This window comes from Pseudophryne corroboree, chromosome 4 (assembly GCF_028390025.1).
Source record: "Pseudophryne corroboree isolate aPseCor3 chromosome 4, aPseCor3.hap2, whole genome shotgun sequence".
Classification (NCBI taxonomy): domain Eukaryota; kingdom Metazoa; phylum Chordata; class Amphibia; order Anura; family Myobatrachidae; genus Pseudophryne; species Pseudophryne corroboree.
Genome location: NC_086447.1, coordinates 226,182,797 through 226,201,286, shown reverse-complemented (window position 1 = coordinate 226,201,286; position 18,490 = coordinate 226,182,797). Strand labels below are relative to the sequence as shown.

Sequence of the window (18,490 nt, the reverse complement as noted above, 5' to 3'; positions counted from 1 at the left end):
GGCCCTGGCCTATGTTCATGGCTAGTGGTTCAGCTTCACATGAGGATGGAAGCACTCAGCCTCTCGCTAGAAAAATGAAAAGACTCAAGCTGGCAAAAGCACCGCAAAGAACTGTGCGTTCTTTGAAATCCCAAATCCACAAGGAGAGTCCAATTGTGTCGTTTGCGATGCCTGACCTTCCCAACACTGGACGTGAAGAGCATGCGCCTTCCACTATTTGCATGCCCCCTGCAAGTGCTGGAAGGAGCACCCGCAGTCCAGTTCCTGATAGTCAGATTGAAGATGTCAGTGTTGAAGTACACCAGGATGAGGAGGATATGGGTGTTGCTGGCGCTGGGGAGGAAATTGACCAGGAGGATTCTGATGGTGAGGTGGTTTGTTTAAGTCAGGCACCCGGGGAGACACCTGTTGTCCGTGGGAGGAATATGGCCGTTGACATGCCAGGTGAAAATACCAAAAAAATCAGCTCTTCGGTGTGGAGGTATTTCACCAGAAATGCGGACAACAGGTGTCAAGCCGTGTGTTCCCTTTGTCAAGCTGTAATAAGTAGGGGTAAGGACGTTAACCACCTCGGAACATCCTCCCTTATACGTCACCTGCAGCGCATTCATAATAAGTCAGTGACAAGTTCAAAAACTTTGGGTGACAGCGGAAGCAGTCCACTGACCAGTAAATCCCTTCCTCTTGTAACCAAGCTCACGCAAACCACCCCACCAACTCCCTCAGTGTCAATTTCCTCCTTCCCCAGGAATGCCAATAGTCCTGCAGGCCATGTCACTGGCAAGTCTGACGAGTCCTCTCCTGCCTGTGATTCCTCCGATGCATCCTTGCGTGTAACGCCTACTGCTGCTGGCGCTGCTGTTGTTGCCGCTGGGAGTCGATGGTCATCCCAGAGGGGAAGTCGTAAGCCCACTTGTACTACTTCCAGTAAGCAATTGACTGTTCAACAGTCCTTTGCGAGGAAGATGAAATATCACAGCAGTCATCCTACTGCAAAGCGGATAACTGAGTCCTTGACAACTATGTTGGTGTTAGACGTGCGTCCGGTATCCGCCGTTAGTTCACAGGGAACTAGACAATTTATTGAGGCAGTGTGCCCCCGTTACCAAATACCATCTAGGTTCCACTTCTCTAGGCAGGCGATACCGAGAATGTACACGGACGTCAGAAAAAGACTCACCAGTGTCCTAAAAAATGCAGTTGTACCCAATGTCCACTTAACCACGGACATGTGGACAAGTGGAGCAGGGCAGGGTCAGGACTATATGACTGTGACAGCCCACTGGGTAGATGTATGGACTCCCGCCGCAAGAACAGCAGCGGCGGCACCAGTAGCAGCATCTCGCAAACGCCAACTCTTTCCTAGGCAGGCTACGCTTTGTATCACCGCTTTCCAGAATACGCACACAGCTGAAAACCTCTTACGGCAACTGAGGAAGATCATCGCGGAATGGCTTACCCCAATTGGACTCTCCTGTGGATTTGTGGCATCGGACAACGCCAGCAATATTGTGTGTGCATTAAATATGGGCAAATTCCAGCACGTCCCATGTTTTGCACATACCTTGAATTTGGTGGTGCAGAATTTTTTAAAAAACGACAGGGGCGTGCAAGAGATGCTGTCGGTGGCCAGAAAAATTGCGGGACACTTTCGGCGTACAGGCACCACGTACAGAAGACTGGAGCACCACCAAAAACTACTGAACCTGCCCTGCCATCATCTGAAGCAAGAAGTGGTAACGAGGTGGAATTCAACCCTCTATATGCTTCAGAGGTTGGAGGAGCAGCAAAAGGCCATTCAAGCCTATACAATTGAGCACGATATAGGAGATGGAATGCACCTGTCTCAAGTGCAGTGGAGAATGATTTCAATGTTGTGCAAGGTTCTGATGCCCTTTGAACTTGCCACACGTGAAGTCAGTTCAGACACTGCCAGCCTGAGTCAGGTCATTCCCCTCATCAGGCTTTTGCAGAAGAAGCTGGAGGCATTGAAGAAGGAGCTAACACGGAGCGATTCCGCTAGGCATGTGGGACTTGTGGATGCAGCCCTTAATTCGCTTAACAAGGATTCACGGGTGGTCAATCTGTTGAAATCAGAGCACTACATTTTGGCCACCGTGCTCGATCCTAGATTTAAAGCCTACCTTGGATCTCTCTTTCCGGCAGACACAGGTCTGCTGGGGTTGAAAGACCTGCTGGTGACAAAATTGTCAAGTCAAGCGGAACGCGACCTGTCAACATCTCCTCCTTCACATTCTCCCGCAACTGGGGGTGCGAGGAAAAGGCTCAGAATTCCGAGCCCACCCGCTGGCGGTGATGCAGGGCAGTCTGGAGCGACTGCTGATGCTGACATCTGGTCCGGACTGAAGGACCTGACAACGATTACGGACATGTCGTCTACTGTCACTGCATATGATTCTCTCAACATTGATAGAATGGTGGAGGATTATATGAGTGACCGCATCCAAGTAGGCACGTCACACAGTCCGTACTTATACTGGCAGGAAAAAGAGGCAATTTGGAGGCCCTTGCACAAACTGGCTTTATTCTACCTAAGTTGCCCTCCCACAAGTGTGTACTCCGAAAGAGTGTTTAGTGCCGCCGCTCACCTTGTCAGCAATCGGCGTACGAGGTTACATCCAGAAAATGTGGAGAAGATGATGTTCATTAAAATGAATTATAATCAATTCCTCCGCGGAGACATTGACCAGCAGCAATTGCCTCCACAAAGTACACAGGGAGCTGAGATGGTGGATTCCAGTGGGGACGAATTGATAATCTGTGAGGAGGGGGATGTACACGGTGATATATCGGAGGGTGAAGATGAGGTGGACATCTTGCCTCTGTAGAGCCAGTTTGTGCAAGGAGAGATTAATTGCTTCTTTTTTGGGGGGGGTCCAAACCAACCCGTCATATCAGTCACAGTCGTGTGGCAGACCCTGTCACTGAAATGATGGGTTGGTTAAAGTGTGCATGTCCTGTTTTGTTTATACAACATAAGGGTGGGTGGGAGGGCCCAAGGATAATTCCATCTTGCACCTCTTTTTTCTTTTCTTTTTCTTTGCATCATGTGCTGATTGGGGAGGGTTTTTTGGAAGGGACATCCTGCGTGACACTGCAGTGCCACTCCTAGATGGGCCCGGTGTTTGTGTCGGCCACTAGGGTCGCTTATCTTTCTCACACAGTCAGCTACCTCATTGCGCCTCTTTTTTTCTTTGCGTCATGTGCTGTTTGGGGAGGGTTTTTTGGAAGGGACATCCTGCGTGACACTGCAGTGCCACTCCTAGATGGGCCCGGTGTTTGTGTCGGCCACTAGGGTCGCTTATCTTACTCACACAGCGACCTCGGTGCAAATTTTAGGACTAAAAATAATATTGTGAGGTGTGATGTGTTCAGAATAGGCTGAAAATGAGTGTAAATTATGTTTTTTGAGGTTAATAATACTTTGGGATCAAAATTACCCCCAAATTCTATGATTTAAGCTGTTTTTTAGGGTTTTTTGAAAAAAACACCCGAATCCAAAACACACCCGAATCCGACAAAAAAAATTCGGTGAGGTTTTGCCAAAACGCGGTCGAACCCAAAACACGGCCGCGGAACCGAACCCAAAACCAAAACACAAAACCCGAAAAATTTCAGGCGCTCATCTCTAATCAAAATGACCCACAAATTCTATGATTTAAGCTGTTTTTGAGGGTTTTTTGTAAAAAAAACACCCGAATCCAAAACACACCCGAATCCGACGAAAAATTTTCAGGGAGGTTTTGCCAAAACGCGTCCGAATCCAAAACACGGCCGCGGAACCGAATCCAAAACCAAAACACAAAACCCGAAAAATATCCGGTGCACATCACTACATACAAATTGAGATGAAAAAAATCTAGCTCCTATTTCATGTGTATCTAAAATAGAAGTAGAATAATTCAAGTAGTATAAGTAACAATGATTATGTGATAATGTTGAATTATATTTTGCAGAAATTCAGCTATAGGTTGGTTTTACCTATTGTATCCCTACCTTGATTTTAATACAGAAATTCCTGTTCCATGCTATAGAACATGAGAGTGTAATTGTCCAGCATGTTTCTTTAAATCAATTAGGTTTTGTGAACTTGCAACAATGACATTGCATAGCAACATTTTCTAGGGGGTGATTAAGAGATGGATGCAGTTAGCAGCAGCCATGTCCAAAAATATTACTGCTGCAGGAGGCGCCTCAAGAAGAACTTCCTGCCATCGCAGATCTGAGTGCTGCGTCCAATAACACACCACGAGCATAAGTTTACTAAAAAAAGGGACCAACGGAACTCTTCTGCCAAGGCCAGGAGCTCTGCATAGGAAGATTTCACCATCGCCACCACTACTTTCCCACATATTTGGCTGCATGCATGTCATAAATGCTGTGACTTGGGAGCACTGTGAGTGACAATGCAGAACCCATTCTGCACATGGGGGGTCATTCCGAGTTATTTGTAGCTGTGCTAAATTTAGCACAGCTACGATCATCTTCTCTGACATGTGGGGGGACGCAACCTATAGGCTACAATAGTTAATGTGATTCCCAGTAGCATTTGGTTTATCTCTTTGAGGTCTTACCTAAATTGCTTTCCACTTACTGTTGGGTGATGTTGAAATATGGAGGAGATTTTTTAGTTGGATTTATTCTCTTTCTCTTCTTATACATCAAGACAGAGAGGCAAGGACTCCCAAACTCTTACATTCAGTAACGGACACATCGTTACATGGAATAAAATGTTACTGGACTATTTCTGTATTATGGATTTTATGCATAAATGGGAAGGTCACAGATGCAATTCTGATTTTTGCATTAAGTATTTGCATTAAATATAACATTCATTCATCTATTACCATGTAGCTATAAGTAACTAAATTATTAAGGGGAGGATTCAATTAGCCACTGTAATTTACAGTGAGCTAACTGTAAATTAGCCCGAAGGCAGCCCACCATTAACAGGGATTTCTTGTTTGGTCAATAGCCTGATATCGAGTCCCGATAACCTGTTAACACGTGGGTCTGGGAATTTATCACGGATTCTATAGGGGGAATTCAATTGTTCAGGGCTTGGTTATAAATTTTGCGCCCCCTGTCAAAAATGTTTCTGCCTTTCCCCCATAAATTAGTCATCATGTTTGCCTACATGCAAGTTGCTAGAGGTTTCATACTCGTTTCAGATGTTTCATGTTCAGGGTTTCATGCTCATTGCCAGGGGTTTCATGCTCGTTGTCAGAGGTTTCATGCTCGTTGTCAGGGGTTTCATACTCTTGCCAGGGGTTTTGTACTCATTGCCAAGGGTTCCATGCTCATTGCCAGGGGTTTCATGCACATTGCCAGGGGTTTCATGCTCGCCAGTGGCACCAGCACTCCCTGAATCCCAGCACTTCCGGGTAATGCTACATATTGTGCTTTCCTGACAGACACTAGAGGTCCAGTAGGACCTCTAGCATCTGTCTCCTCCTAGGTGGTGGGCATTTCTGGAGGGACATTTTCAGAAGATTTTCATGTGGACAGCCAGACTGCATGGACCCTGCACAACACTATATTACACCCAACGGAGCAATTCAAATTCTTGCTCTGTTTGGGCACACATGCAGCCGGAGGGAAGGGGGGAGGGATGGGGCACATACTGTATGACACTGACACAGAAGATCACAAACACTTTGGCACTGTGCCCTAGACTTTGCTATCTTCTGCTCATGAGCTACGTATATTTGTGAAAACATTGCTGGAATCACCAATAGCAGCCAGGTAACCTGGATTGGGGCCCAATTAAAAAACTGCACACTTGTTTGTAAAATTGCCCATCGCAAAGGTACTGTAAGTATATAAAGTGGACATGAGTGCTTTCAATGCAGCTGAAGACATGTCATTTTTTTTCTGTTGCAATGGAATCCAGATATTTGCATGAGAATCTTCAGAAGTTCACATTAGTGGTTATTTTTTTCTCTACTGGAAGTGAAATACAAACACTACTCCTGAAGGGATCCCTATTTCAACCCTCTACCTTTTCGATTCTTTTTAAGAAAGTACTGTTTAATCTGCAGTTAAAAGCTATCCAGAAGTCCGATCAAAATCCAGGGGCATAGCCAGAGATTTGTGGTCCCATAGCAAAATTTTGAAGGGGCCCTTATCCCAATGTTTCTAGAGAGACGCCTCACATTATTTCATACAGTGTCCCTAGTTCATATTATGTCACATTACAGTGCCCCCAGTTCATATTATTCCACACTATAGTGCCTCCACCTTTTATTGTGCCACATTTCACCCAGTTCTTATTATGCCACACTATAGGGCCTCCACTTTATATTCTGCCACATTACAGTGCCTCAGATCATATTATGTAACATTATAATGCCCTCCAATTCAATTTATACCGTATTACAATAAGCAGGTCTAGGGTATAACCAGATGTACTGTATTGTGGGCCCCAAGGCTAAAGTTTGTATCTATGTATCTACTAATGATGAAAAATGTATATAACTTTGACAAGGAAGATTGATCCTTCTCAGCTCTTGGCCCCATAGCAGCCGTAATCCCTCCACCTATGGTAGCTACTTCCTTCAGTATAACAAGAACATGTTTTGGAAATGCCACTTTCTGAGGAATTCTCAGGCCTATTCTGACCGGTTTGGGGGCAGATTATTAGATAGAAGGGGTATCCCATGATGTGTGTTGGGCAGGCTGTCCCTCTATTTTAAGGTTGGTTTTTGGTCATTTGAAAAACAGACTTTTAGTACAACTGGGGATTCTGTAGCCATATATGGAAAAACAAAGATGTGTTCCAAAGGTTGGTTTTGGTCGGGATTAGTTTTTTAGTTGATTTTTTGACTGGTTTTGACTTTAGTAAATATAAATATCCGATTTGCAAAATCAACTGAAAATCAACTAAAAATCAAACAAAATCAACCTTTAGTAAATATACCCCAATGTATCATTTAGTGTGGATTATAAGATTTGAAGACATCATAGAGTAGTTTAGTAACATCCCCTTATATCACAGTTTCTCAAACTCGGTACTCAGGACCCCACACATTGCATGTTTTGCAGGTCTCCTCACAGAATCACAAGTGAAATAATTAGCTCCACCTGTGGACCTCTTAAAATGTGTCAGTGAGTAATTAATACACCTGTGCACCTGCGGGGTTACCTGCAAAACATGCACTGTGTGGGGTCCTGAGGACCGAGTTTGAGACCTATGCCTTATATTATTTATTAAATATTAATTTGCTCTTTACACTTTATTTGACAACTCTCATGAGAATACCCCACTTGTAATTGCTAATAATAACAATATAAATGAAAACATGGGCGTTATTCAGAGTTGTTAGCAAAAAAAAACAAAAAAGTTAGCAATTGGGTAAAACCATGTTACACTGCAGGTGGGGCCGATGTAATGTGCAGAGAGATTTAGATTTGGGTGGGCTATATTGTTTCTGTGCAGGGTAAATACTGGCTGCTATGTTTTTACATTGCAATTTAGATTTCAGTTTGAACACACCCCACCAAAATCTAATATCTATGCACATGTTACATCTGCCCCACTGGTAGTGCAACATGGTTTTGCCCAATTTAAATTTTTTTGTTTGCTAACAACTCTGAATAACCCCCATAGTCACAGTATGAATGTTACGCAAGTATTATTGGTTTTCAAATTTGGAATTTGTCATCACAATCAAAAGAATTTACCTTCATTTGCCTTTGTGTATCTCACTCCATGTGGATGTATGGTGTATGGTATGGATGCAAAATTTTTAAGATGAACGACTATAGTGTCACCAATATTTGCTGTAATAATAGGACCCAAAAATCCCAGCCACATTGGCTTCTTGATTTCTTCTGTGTACAAGTCATTTGTGTATTGTAGGTAAACAGCTTTCTTATAGATTCTGCCTATTCTATTGTAATCAGGCTGTAAGTAGATTCTGGCAAACCTGAAATAAATGGAGTCACAATATATATCATTGTAACGATATATTGCAGTACATTGGACTTTACCATAATGCACATTACTATTATTAGTATTATTATTACTACTATTATTAATATCATTGTTGTTTTTCAACATACACCATTCTATACACCATCAAACAATTATATAAAATCCAGCCTTCATGTATTGCAAAAATACAATAAGAATAGTTTAATTCAGTGGGTCTCAACTCCAGTCCTCAAGTACCCCCAACAGGTCATGTTTCCTATATTTCCTTTGTGCCCACACAGTAATTATCCGACCTGCTTTTTCAGACAGAAATTCTCAAAATATGACCCTTTGTGGTTGAAGTTTAGAACCACTCGATTAATTAATTGACATTTGTGAGCATTTTAGCTAACATACATGTCTCATAATCTCTTGTTTTTTTTTTTATTACAAACCGTGACATAGTGTTTGTTCTTCACCATCCCATGGTTCCCTTTCTCTCTCTTTCTCTCTCTCTCTCTCTGATCTTTCTTCCAACTTGTAGATTACACTTTTTTCCTCTCCATTTAGTTCTCTTTGCTCTCCACTCTCTCTAGTTCTCTCTCTTCACCCTCCTTTGTGCCTCTGTCTAGCTCTGGTTGTCTCTTTTATCTCCTTCTTTCTGCTTCTCAGACTCCAAACTCTTCTTTATTTCTCAAACTGCCCCATCTCTTGTTTACTTTACCACTTAAGTTCTCTCCATGCATCACACACCCTAGTAAACACTCCACCCCCACCTTCCCACCAACATAAATATCATAGTAACATAGTAACATAGATGGTGAGGTTGAAAAAATACCAGTAGTCCATCAAGTTCAACCTGAATTATATTATATTCCCTATTCTATTCTAGTTAAAGGCTATATCCTCAGATATCTTTTTCCATTAGAAATTTATCTATCCTATTTTTAAACGCATTGACTGAGTCCGCCATAACAACATTCTCTGGCAGTGAATTCCATATTCATATTGCCCTTACAGTGAAGAATCCCTTCCTGAGTACAAAATTTCCTTTCCTCAAGCCTTAGTGGGTGCCCGCGCGTTTTGTGTAGAGGTCTCTTAATAAACAAATCACCTGATAGCTCTGCATATTGCCTCTTTATATATTTGTAAATATGAATCATATCTCCTTTTAGTTATCTCATTTCTTGTGTAAACATTTCTAACCTAGAAATCCTCTCCTCTTAGTCCAGTGACTATAACCCCTTAACCAATTTGGTAGCTCGCCTCTGAACCTTTTCAAGTTCTAACATATATCTTTTATACTGTGGTGCCCAGAACTGTACAAAATACTCAAGATGTGGTCGCACCAATGATTTATACAGTGGCAGGATTACACTCTCATCCCTTGTCTCAATTCCCCTTTTAATGCATGCTAATACCTTATTTGCCTTTGTTGCTGCACTTTGACATTGTGTACTGCTGCTAAATCTATAATCAATGAACACCCCCAAATCCTTTTCTAATACTGTTTCCCCTATATTTTCCCCATTTAATTGGTAATTTGCGTGTTTATTCTTAGTCCTAAAGTGCATAACTTTATATTTTTCCACATTAAACCTTATACTCTATTTCGTTGCCCAAACTTCCAGTTTAAATAAAATTGCTCTGACGAGACTCCACATTCACTTCTGAATTGATTACAATAAATATTTTAGTAACATCTGCAAAAATTGGCACTGTGCTTTCTAGTCCTTCTCCTAGATCATTAATAAATATGTTAAACAATAGTGGCCCCAGCACAGAACCCTGCTGTATTCCACTGATTACTTTAGACCAGGTGGTAAACTTCCCATTAACCACAACTTGGTGATCCCTGTTATCAAACCAATTACTCAAATGGTGTTTCCTATACCAAGCTCCCTTAATTTGAAAATCAGCCTCCTGTGAGGCACTGTGTCAAAAGCTTTTTCAAAATCCAGATTGACCACATCTACTGCGTTACCCTGGTCAAGATTGTTGCTTACTTTCTCATAGAAGCTAATCAAATTAGTTTGACATTACCTATTTCTCACAAAACCATGCTGGTTCTTATTAATATCATGGGAGTTCTCCAAGTACTCCTGTATGCTATCCCTTAGTAAACTTTCCAAAAGTTTCCCCATTATTGTCAGGTCCGGGTGTTTTTGTGAATCCGTTAACCCGGGACCAACCACAGGTGTAGGTGCTGGGCTATGAAGAAAGCAGGGAGGACGAAGAAAGTTCCGATTCATATATTTATTCAAAATAACAATTCAGTAAAGAGTTAACTGACAAGTTGTTAATCATCATATTATACTGAAGTATTGCAGGAATAATATGCAAGAGAAACTCAAAAATAAATAAAAGAAATGTTCATGGAAACATATGCAAAACAAGCTGATGAATAAATGTTGGATTGTCCAAATATAAACAAGCTTTGATGCTGAACTGCAGAATGTGATTAACTGGATAATGCAGACATGAAGAGATAACTGTAAGGATTTGCAATGGAGTTTTGAGAGTTAACTGAGAGACTGTGAAGAATTATCCTTGTTATGACAACATAGCAAATATAAACAAGCTTTGATGCTGAACTGCAGAATGTTATTAACTGGATAATGCAGACATGGTGAATTAACTGTAAGAATTTGCAATGGAGTTTTGAGGGTTAACTGAGAGACTGTGATGAATTATCCTTGTAATGACAACATAGCAAATATAAACAAGCTTTGATGCTGAACTGCAGAATGTTATTAACTGGATAATGCAGACATGAAGAGATAACTGTAAGGATTTGCAATGGAGTTTTGAGAGTTAACTGAGAGACTGTGAAGAATTATCCTTGTAATGGCAACATAGCAAAAAGTACTGAATTGGGTTACTTGCGGGTTCCGGAGATCACTGTGAAACTGTAGTAGAAGACAAGGTGATGAAAGGGTTAAATGCAGAGTTGAACAAACGAACAGCTGAGAGAAATGAGATCCTCCAGACTTTGTAGGATAGGCAGACTGACAAGGTAACCTCATGCAGGACACTGGGAATCCAACTATTTCCAATAGGAGTGCAATTAACTGACAGCACAGCGGAGAGCCGGTGGATCTTTCAGCAGTGAAGGCTGCAGACGGACCTCTGGGAACGGAGGCGATATCTGGACCACGGGAATCACACAGGAATGCACGGAGAGAGCTCAGAGCTAGAGCACAGCGTTGATACAACAAAGCACTGGCCCAGAGTAACATAATCCCAGCCTACTTAAAGGCAGCACAAGCACGGGATTGGCTTACACCTGCCCACAGGTGTTTTCACAAGTGCTCTGTATTAGCTATTTGGTCTCCAACATGGCCACCTCCTATACAGCAGACACACTGCAGTGCCTTAAGCCATTTGGTCCCCGCACTCACAGTTCCCAGACTCTGCATTACCTGTGCCATTGATCACGCCGCGTCCCCACACGGGCACACAGCACCGCGAGCAACCGCACTGACAACGGATGAACCCCAGAACCCGCAAAGGTGAGAGACCGGTTCGTGACAGTACCCCCTCTTCTACGGGTGGTCTCCGAACACCTTTGAACCTTGTCAGGATTTTTGGAGAAGAATTTCTGTACCAGTCTTGGAGCATGAACATCTTCAGAGAAAACCCAGGATCTCTCCTCCGGACCGTAACCCTTCCAGTCGACCAGAAACTGTAAACGTCCATATCGGAAACGTGAGTCCACAATCTCTTTAACTTCAAATTCCTCATTCTGCAAAGAGTGAACTTTAGGAGATTTGGACTGGGTAGTACGGAACTTATTGAGAATCAAAGGCTTCAGTAAAGATGTATGAAAGGCGTTAGGAATTCTCAAAGACGGTAGCAACTTGACTTTGTATGACACAGGGTTGAGTACCTTTACAATGGGAAATGGACCAATGAACTTGGGAGCAAATCTCTTAGAAGGAACTTTGAACTTGAGATTGCACGTAGAAATCCAAACTTGGTCTCCCACTTTGTAATTCGGTACAGCTTTACGTTTTCTATCTGCAAAAGATTTATAACGAGCGGAAGTTTTGACCAAGGACTTACGTACACAACTCCTGATGCTAGATAGACGTTGAAGCTCTTGATCTGCTGCTGGAACCTCTAGGGCTGGCAATGGATGAAACTCTGGTGGAGAACTTCTTGGACTCTTATGTTGGGCACATTTAGGACATGCTGCTATAAACTCTTGGACATCGGCTTTGAGACGTGGCCACCAATAAGACTGTTGAATAAATTTGAGAGTCTTTAGAACCCCAGGATGACCCATGAAGGAAGAGGAGTGAGCCCAGGTAAGCAGCCGTTTTCGAAGACTTGTGGCGACAAAGGTCTTGCCAGGCGGAGGAACTGGAGAGGTTCGAGTCATTAAAAAGGATGTAGGATTCACTATGGCTTGATTCGTGGTAGCATCATTTAATTCAGAAGAAGCAAAGGACCGGGAAAGGGCATCTGCCTTTTTGTTCTGAGACCCTGGACGATAGGTGAGTTTGAAATCAAATCGTGAGAAGAAAAGCGCCCATCGAGCTTGTCGTGGATTCAAACACTGAGCTGACTGCAGATACAGAAGATTCTTATGATCAGTATAAACTGTAATGCGATATTGAGCTCCTTCTAGAAGGTATCTCCACTCCTCAAATGCCAACTTGATGGCAAGTAACTCTTGCTCACCGATTGCATAATTACGTTCTGCCGGGAGGAACTTACGGGAGAAATATCCGCAGGGATGGACCTTTTTATCTTCAAAGACTTGCGACAACACAGCTCCTACTGCTTCTGTAGATGCATGCACCTCTAGTAGAAAGGGACGATTCAAATCAGGCTGTCGAAGAATGGGGGCTGACACAAAGGCTTGCTTTAAATCAGAGAAGGCTTTGATTGCTTCAGAAGACCAGTTCGTAGGATTTGCTCCCTTGCGAGTTAGGGCTGTGATAGGAGCAGCTAACGTAGAGTAATTCTTAATGAATCTCCTATAGAAATTAGCAAAGCCAAGAAATCGCTGAATCCCCTTGAGAGTTGTAGGAGTGGACCAATCCCGGATAGCTCGCGTCTCTGGGATGGATAGCGGATGAATTTGTCCCCTAGGAGGGGTCTTGCCCGGAACCAGGACGACTGGGCAGTCCCATTCACGATGAGGAGGTAGAGAGTCTGCTGCTTGTTTACTGGAAACATCCGCAAAGGATTGATACACCGGAGGTAGATCGGAAAGGCTAATTGACCGAAGAGGTACAATTGTAGCTACACAGTCCTTGGTACAAGATTTACCCCATGAAAGGACTTCCATGGTTTGCCAATTAAGTTGAGGATTATGTTTCTGCAGCCAAGGTAAACCAAGTATCACATCTTGAGAGGCTTTGGGAATCACGTAGAAGGAGAGGTATTCGGAATGGAGCTCACCAACTTTCATCTTGAGACATACGGTTCGATGAGTAATTATACCATCTGGAATTCGACTTCCATCCACTGCTGTAACAGCAACTGCTGCTTCCAGGGGCATGGTTTGAACTTTAGACCGTATGACAAAGGCTGAGGAGACGAAGTTCTTGGCTGCCCCGGAATCTAGGAGGGCTGAAACTTTCACTGTAGAACTTGGAACTTCTAATTGAATAGACAAGGTTGGCTCTTTCCCAGAACGTGATTCTAAAGTAACTCCTAGCTTAACCTCTCTTGAATAAGCTAGGAGGCGAGAGTTTCCCGGTCGGAGTTTGCAGAATTTAACTAAATGTTCGGAGGACCCACAGTACATGCAGAGGTTACCCTGTCGACGACGAAGTCGTTCCTCCTCTGTGAGGCGAGAGTGCTCAATCTGCATAGGTTCTTCAGTCATTACTGGAGACTGTGATGAAGAATCTTGTCGAGGTCTAGGATGATCACGTGGACTGGATCGCTCTGCCCTGGATTTCTCTAAACATCGCTCCCTGTAACGTAGATCAAGTTTGTTACAGAGAGAAATCAATTCATCCAGTTTAATTGGCACATCCCGGATAGTTAAATCATCCTTGATTCTTTCTGAAAGTCCATTCCAAAACGCGGCGATCAGGGCCTCCTCATTCCAGTTTAACTCTGAAGACAACGTGCGAAACTGAATAATATATTGACTGACAGGACGTAAACCTTGACGTAGACGGAGAATCTCCAAGGATGCTGAGGTGGTCCTGCCTGGTTCGTCAAAGATTCTCCGGAAGGAAGATACGAACTCTTTGTAATTAGAGAAGATAGGATCACCTCTCTCCTATAATGGTGATGCCCACTCCAGAGCCTGACCGGAGAGGAGGGCAATAATATATGCAACTTTAGAACGAGCTGATGGGAAACTGGCAGACATCAGTTCAAACTGGATCTCGCATTGATTCAGGAATCCTCTGCAAAGTTTTGGAGTTCCGTCAAACTTACTCGGAGAGGGTAACTGCAAGCGGGACGTAGACAGCGTCACAGGAGAAGCTGTGGTGGTAACTGGGACATCCGGGGTTGGAATCTGGACTTGGAACGTTTTAATAGCCGTATGAAGAGTCTCTAAACGGTCTGCCATAGTTTGCATAAACTGCACTATTTGTGTCTGTATAGACTCCTGGTTTTCCAGACGGGAAAGGATATCTGACGTAGCACCGCCTCCTGCGAATTGGTCACTTGACGGATCCATGTGGCCAGTGCTTACTGTCAGGTCCGGGTGTTTTTGTGAATCCGTTAACCCGGGACCAACCACAGGTGTAGGTGCTGGGCTATGAAGAAAGCAGGGAGGACGAAGAAAGTTCCGATTCATATATTTATTCAAATAACAATTCAGTAAAGAGTTAACTGACAAGTTGTTAATCATCATATTATACTGAAGTATTGCAGGAATAATATGCAAGAGAAAACTCAAAAATAAATAAAAGAAATGTTCATGGAAACATATGCAAAACAAGCTGATGAATAAATGTTGGATTGTCCAAATATAAACAAGCTTTGATGCTGAACTGCAGAATGTGATTAACTGGATAATGCAGACATGAAGAGATAACTGTAAGGATTTGCAATGGAGTTTTGAGAGTTAACTGAGAGACTGTGAAGAATTATCCTTGTTATGACAACATAGCAAATATAAACAAGCTTTGATGCTGAACTGCAGAATGTTATTAACTGGATAATGCAGACATGGTGAATTAACTGTAAGAATTTGCAATGGAGTTTTGAGGGTTAACTGAGAGACTGTGATGAATTATCCTTGTAATGACAACATAGCAAATATAAACAAGCTTTGATGCTGAACTGCAGAATGTTATTAACTGGATAATGCAGACATGAAGAGATAACTGTAAGGATTTGCAATGGAGTTTTGAGAGTTAACTGAGAGACTGTGAAGAATTATCCTTGTAATGGCAACATAGCAAAAAGTACTGAATTGGGTTACTTGCGGGTTCCGGAGATCACTGTGAAACTGTAGTAGAAGACAAGGTGATGAAAGGGTTAAATGCAGAGTTGAACAAACGAACAGCTGAGAGAAATGAGATCCTCCAGACTTTGTAGGATAGGCAGACTGACAAGGTAACCTCATGCAGGACACTGGGAATCCAACTATTTCCAATAGGAGTGCAATTAACTGACAGCACAGCGGAGAGCCGGTGGATCTTTCAGCAGTGAAGGCTGCAGACGGACCTCTGGGAACGGAGGCGATATCTGGACCACGGGAATCACACAGGAATGCACGGAGAGAGCTCAGAGCTAGAGCACAGCGTTGATACAACAAAGCACTGGCCCAGAGTAACATAATCCCAGCCTACTTAAAGGCAGCACAAGCACGGGATTGGCTTACACCTGCCCACAGGTGTTTTCACAAGTGCTCTGTATTAGCTATTTGGTCTCCAACATGGCCACCTCCTATACAGCAGACACACTGCAGTGCCTTAAGCCATTTGGTCCCCGCACTCACAGTTCCCAGACTCTGCATTACCTGTGCCATTGATCACGCCGCGTCCCCAAACGGGCACACAGCACCGCGAGCAACCGCACTGACAACGGATGAACCCCAGAACCCGCAAAGGTGAGAGACCGGTTCGTGACAATTATTGATGTCAGACTAACCAGTCTATAGTTACCAGGATGGAGTTTAATGCCCTTTTTAAATATTAGAACTACCTCTGCTATATGCCAGTCCTTAGGTACCATGCCTGATGCAAGTGAATCAGTGAAAATCAGACACAGTGGCCTTGCTATTTCAGCGTTTAGCTCCATCAGAACCTTAGGATGAAGTTCATCTGGACCAGGAGATTTATTAGTCTTAATTTTTTTAAATCGTTCACGGACTACTTCTTCAGACAGATAAGTATTAAGCAATGGGCCTTTAACATTACTATTATTATTATTGTTACTCACTAAGCCTACCATGTTGTCCTCTTTAGTAAACACTGATGAAAAAAAATGTGTTCAATATTTCAGATTTGCCATCATTTATCAAGAATCCCAGTTTGCTTTTTAATGGTCCTATATTCTCTTTTTTTAGCCTCTTACCATTTATGTACTTAAATAATTTTTTAGGGTTAGTTTTACTCTCCTTAGCGATTTGCTTTTTGTTTTCTATTTTAGCTACTCTGATTTCCTTTTTGCATTTTCTGTTACATTCCATGTAGTACTGGAATAACTCCCATCTGATTTAAAAGCTTAGAATGCTCATCTCTTTTTATCATCCATTTCTTCCTTTACCTTTTTATTTAGCAACATTGGTTTGAATTGAATACTCTTATTTTTACTCTCCATGGGAATGCACTTATGGGTATATTTGTCTAGCATCGATTTAAAAACACCCCACATTTCAGCAGTGTTCTTTCCCTGAAACAAAGTTTCCCAATCTATGTCCTTTAGTGCATGTTTCAGTTCCTTGCTTTTTTAAAGTTAAGAGTCTTAGTTGAACCCTTAGGATGCTGCTTTTGAAAACTAATGTTGAATGTGATCATATTATGATCACTGTTACCCAAGGTCTCGCCTACTGTGTTATTTGCTATTATCTCCACATTGTTAGTTAGTACTACTAGGTCCAGTATAGTCCTTACTCTGTTTGGTTCTTCAACTATTTGCGACAAGTAGTTATCGTTTAGCATATTTAAGAACCTTTTACCCCTAGCTTTATCACATGATTCACTGGCCCAAATTATGTCCAGATAATTAAAATCCCCAATGATCAGGACCTCCCCCAGTCCTGTAGCATTCTCGATTTGCATCAAGAGTTGCGCTTCCTCAGTCATATCAGGTGGTTCTTAGCATGTCCCTATTGAAAGCTTTTTTGTAAATTTCCTTCCCATAGAAATTTTAACCCATAATGTATCCACAAAAGCTCCAGTTCCCTCATAAATAACTTTCCTTAAGTATGGTTTTAGAAATGGTTTAACATAAAGACATACACCCCCCTTCCTCTTTTAATAGCCCTGTATCTCCTGAAAAGAGTATAACCCTCCAAGTTAGCTGCCCAATCTTGAGAACCATCCCACCATGTCTCCGTGATACCTATCATATTGTTCCTTCATTACAAGCATTTCTAATTCCCCTATTTTGCCTGAAAGGCTTCTTGCATTTGCAAGTATACACTTTAGGTTAGAAATACCCTTATCTACTTTTCTATTCAATGGTATCCTTTCCATTCTTAATTTAGCATTCCCTGATTTTCCAAGTCTAGCTGTTCTTCCCTCCCCCTTCTCCACCCCATTACACCAAATACCTCCCACCTTGTTTCACTCACTAATGATCCTGTAGCTTCTTTCTAATCCCCCCCCCCCCCCCCCCCAGACATCTACTTTCAAATCTCCTCCAACCTTCTAATCATCCTTACCCCCAGCACTGCTGCCCTCTCCTCCTTCAGGTGCAATCCATCACAACAAAAAAGATAGCGCCTGACTGAGAAGTCTGCCCAGTGTTCCAGGAACACAAATCCCTCTTTCCTACACCAGTCTCTAAGCCACACATTTACCTCCCTAATCTCCCTCTGCCTCCCTGGGCTAGCACGTGGCACAGGTAATATTTTGTAGAATATAACCTTAGATGAGTCTTGATTTAAGTTTCTGGCCTAAGTCCCTATAATCTTTCTTAAGGACATCCCACCTACCACTAACCTTGTCGTTGGTGTCAATGTGCACCAAGATTGCCGGGTCGTTCCCAGCCCCTCCCAACAATCTTTCTACCCTGTCCGAAATGTGTTGTACCTGAGCACCCGGAGACAACAGACTGTACAGCGATCATGGTCCCGGTAGGAGATTGCCCTGTCTGTCTTCCTGATAATAGAATCCCCTACCACCACAATCTGACTAGGTACCTTGCTTTCTTTTATCCCATCTATGCCGAAGGGACCACTCCTCCAGTTGATAGAGGAAACAGTCTCCGCCAGCTCCGTCATATCTTCACTACCATCCACAGAATCTTCGTCTAATCGGGCAAATTTGTTGGGGTTTGGTAGATCAGAGATGTCTCCCCCTCCTATTCTTATTCCTTCTAACTGTGACCCAAATGGCTATCTGTTGGTCCTCATCTGCCAGTATTCCCCCTGCAACTCCTCCACCATTCTATCTAAGCTTT

The 18,490-nt window shown here is 42.8% G+C and overlaps 1 protein-coding gene across 1 annotated transcript in view; it reads right to left on the bottom strand.

The window, feature by feature from the left end:
- Positions 1-18,490, bottom strand: part of LOC134910877 (ceruloplasmin-like) — a 327,221-nt gene that overhangs the window by 284,252 nt on the left and 24,479 nt on the right. Inside the window, exon 3 of the mRNA XM_063919263.1 lies at positions 7,705-7,949. Coding sequence (XP_063775333.1) covers positions 7,705-7,949 — 245 coding nt within the window. The remainder of the gene's footprint in view (positions 1-7,704; positions 7,950-18,490) is intronic.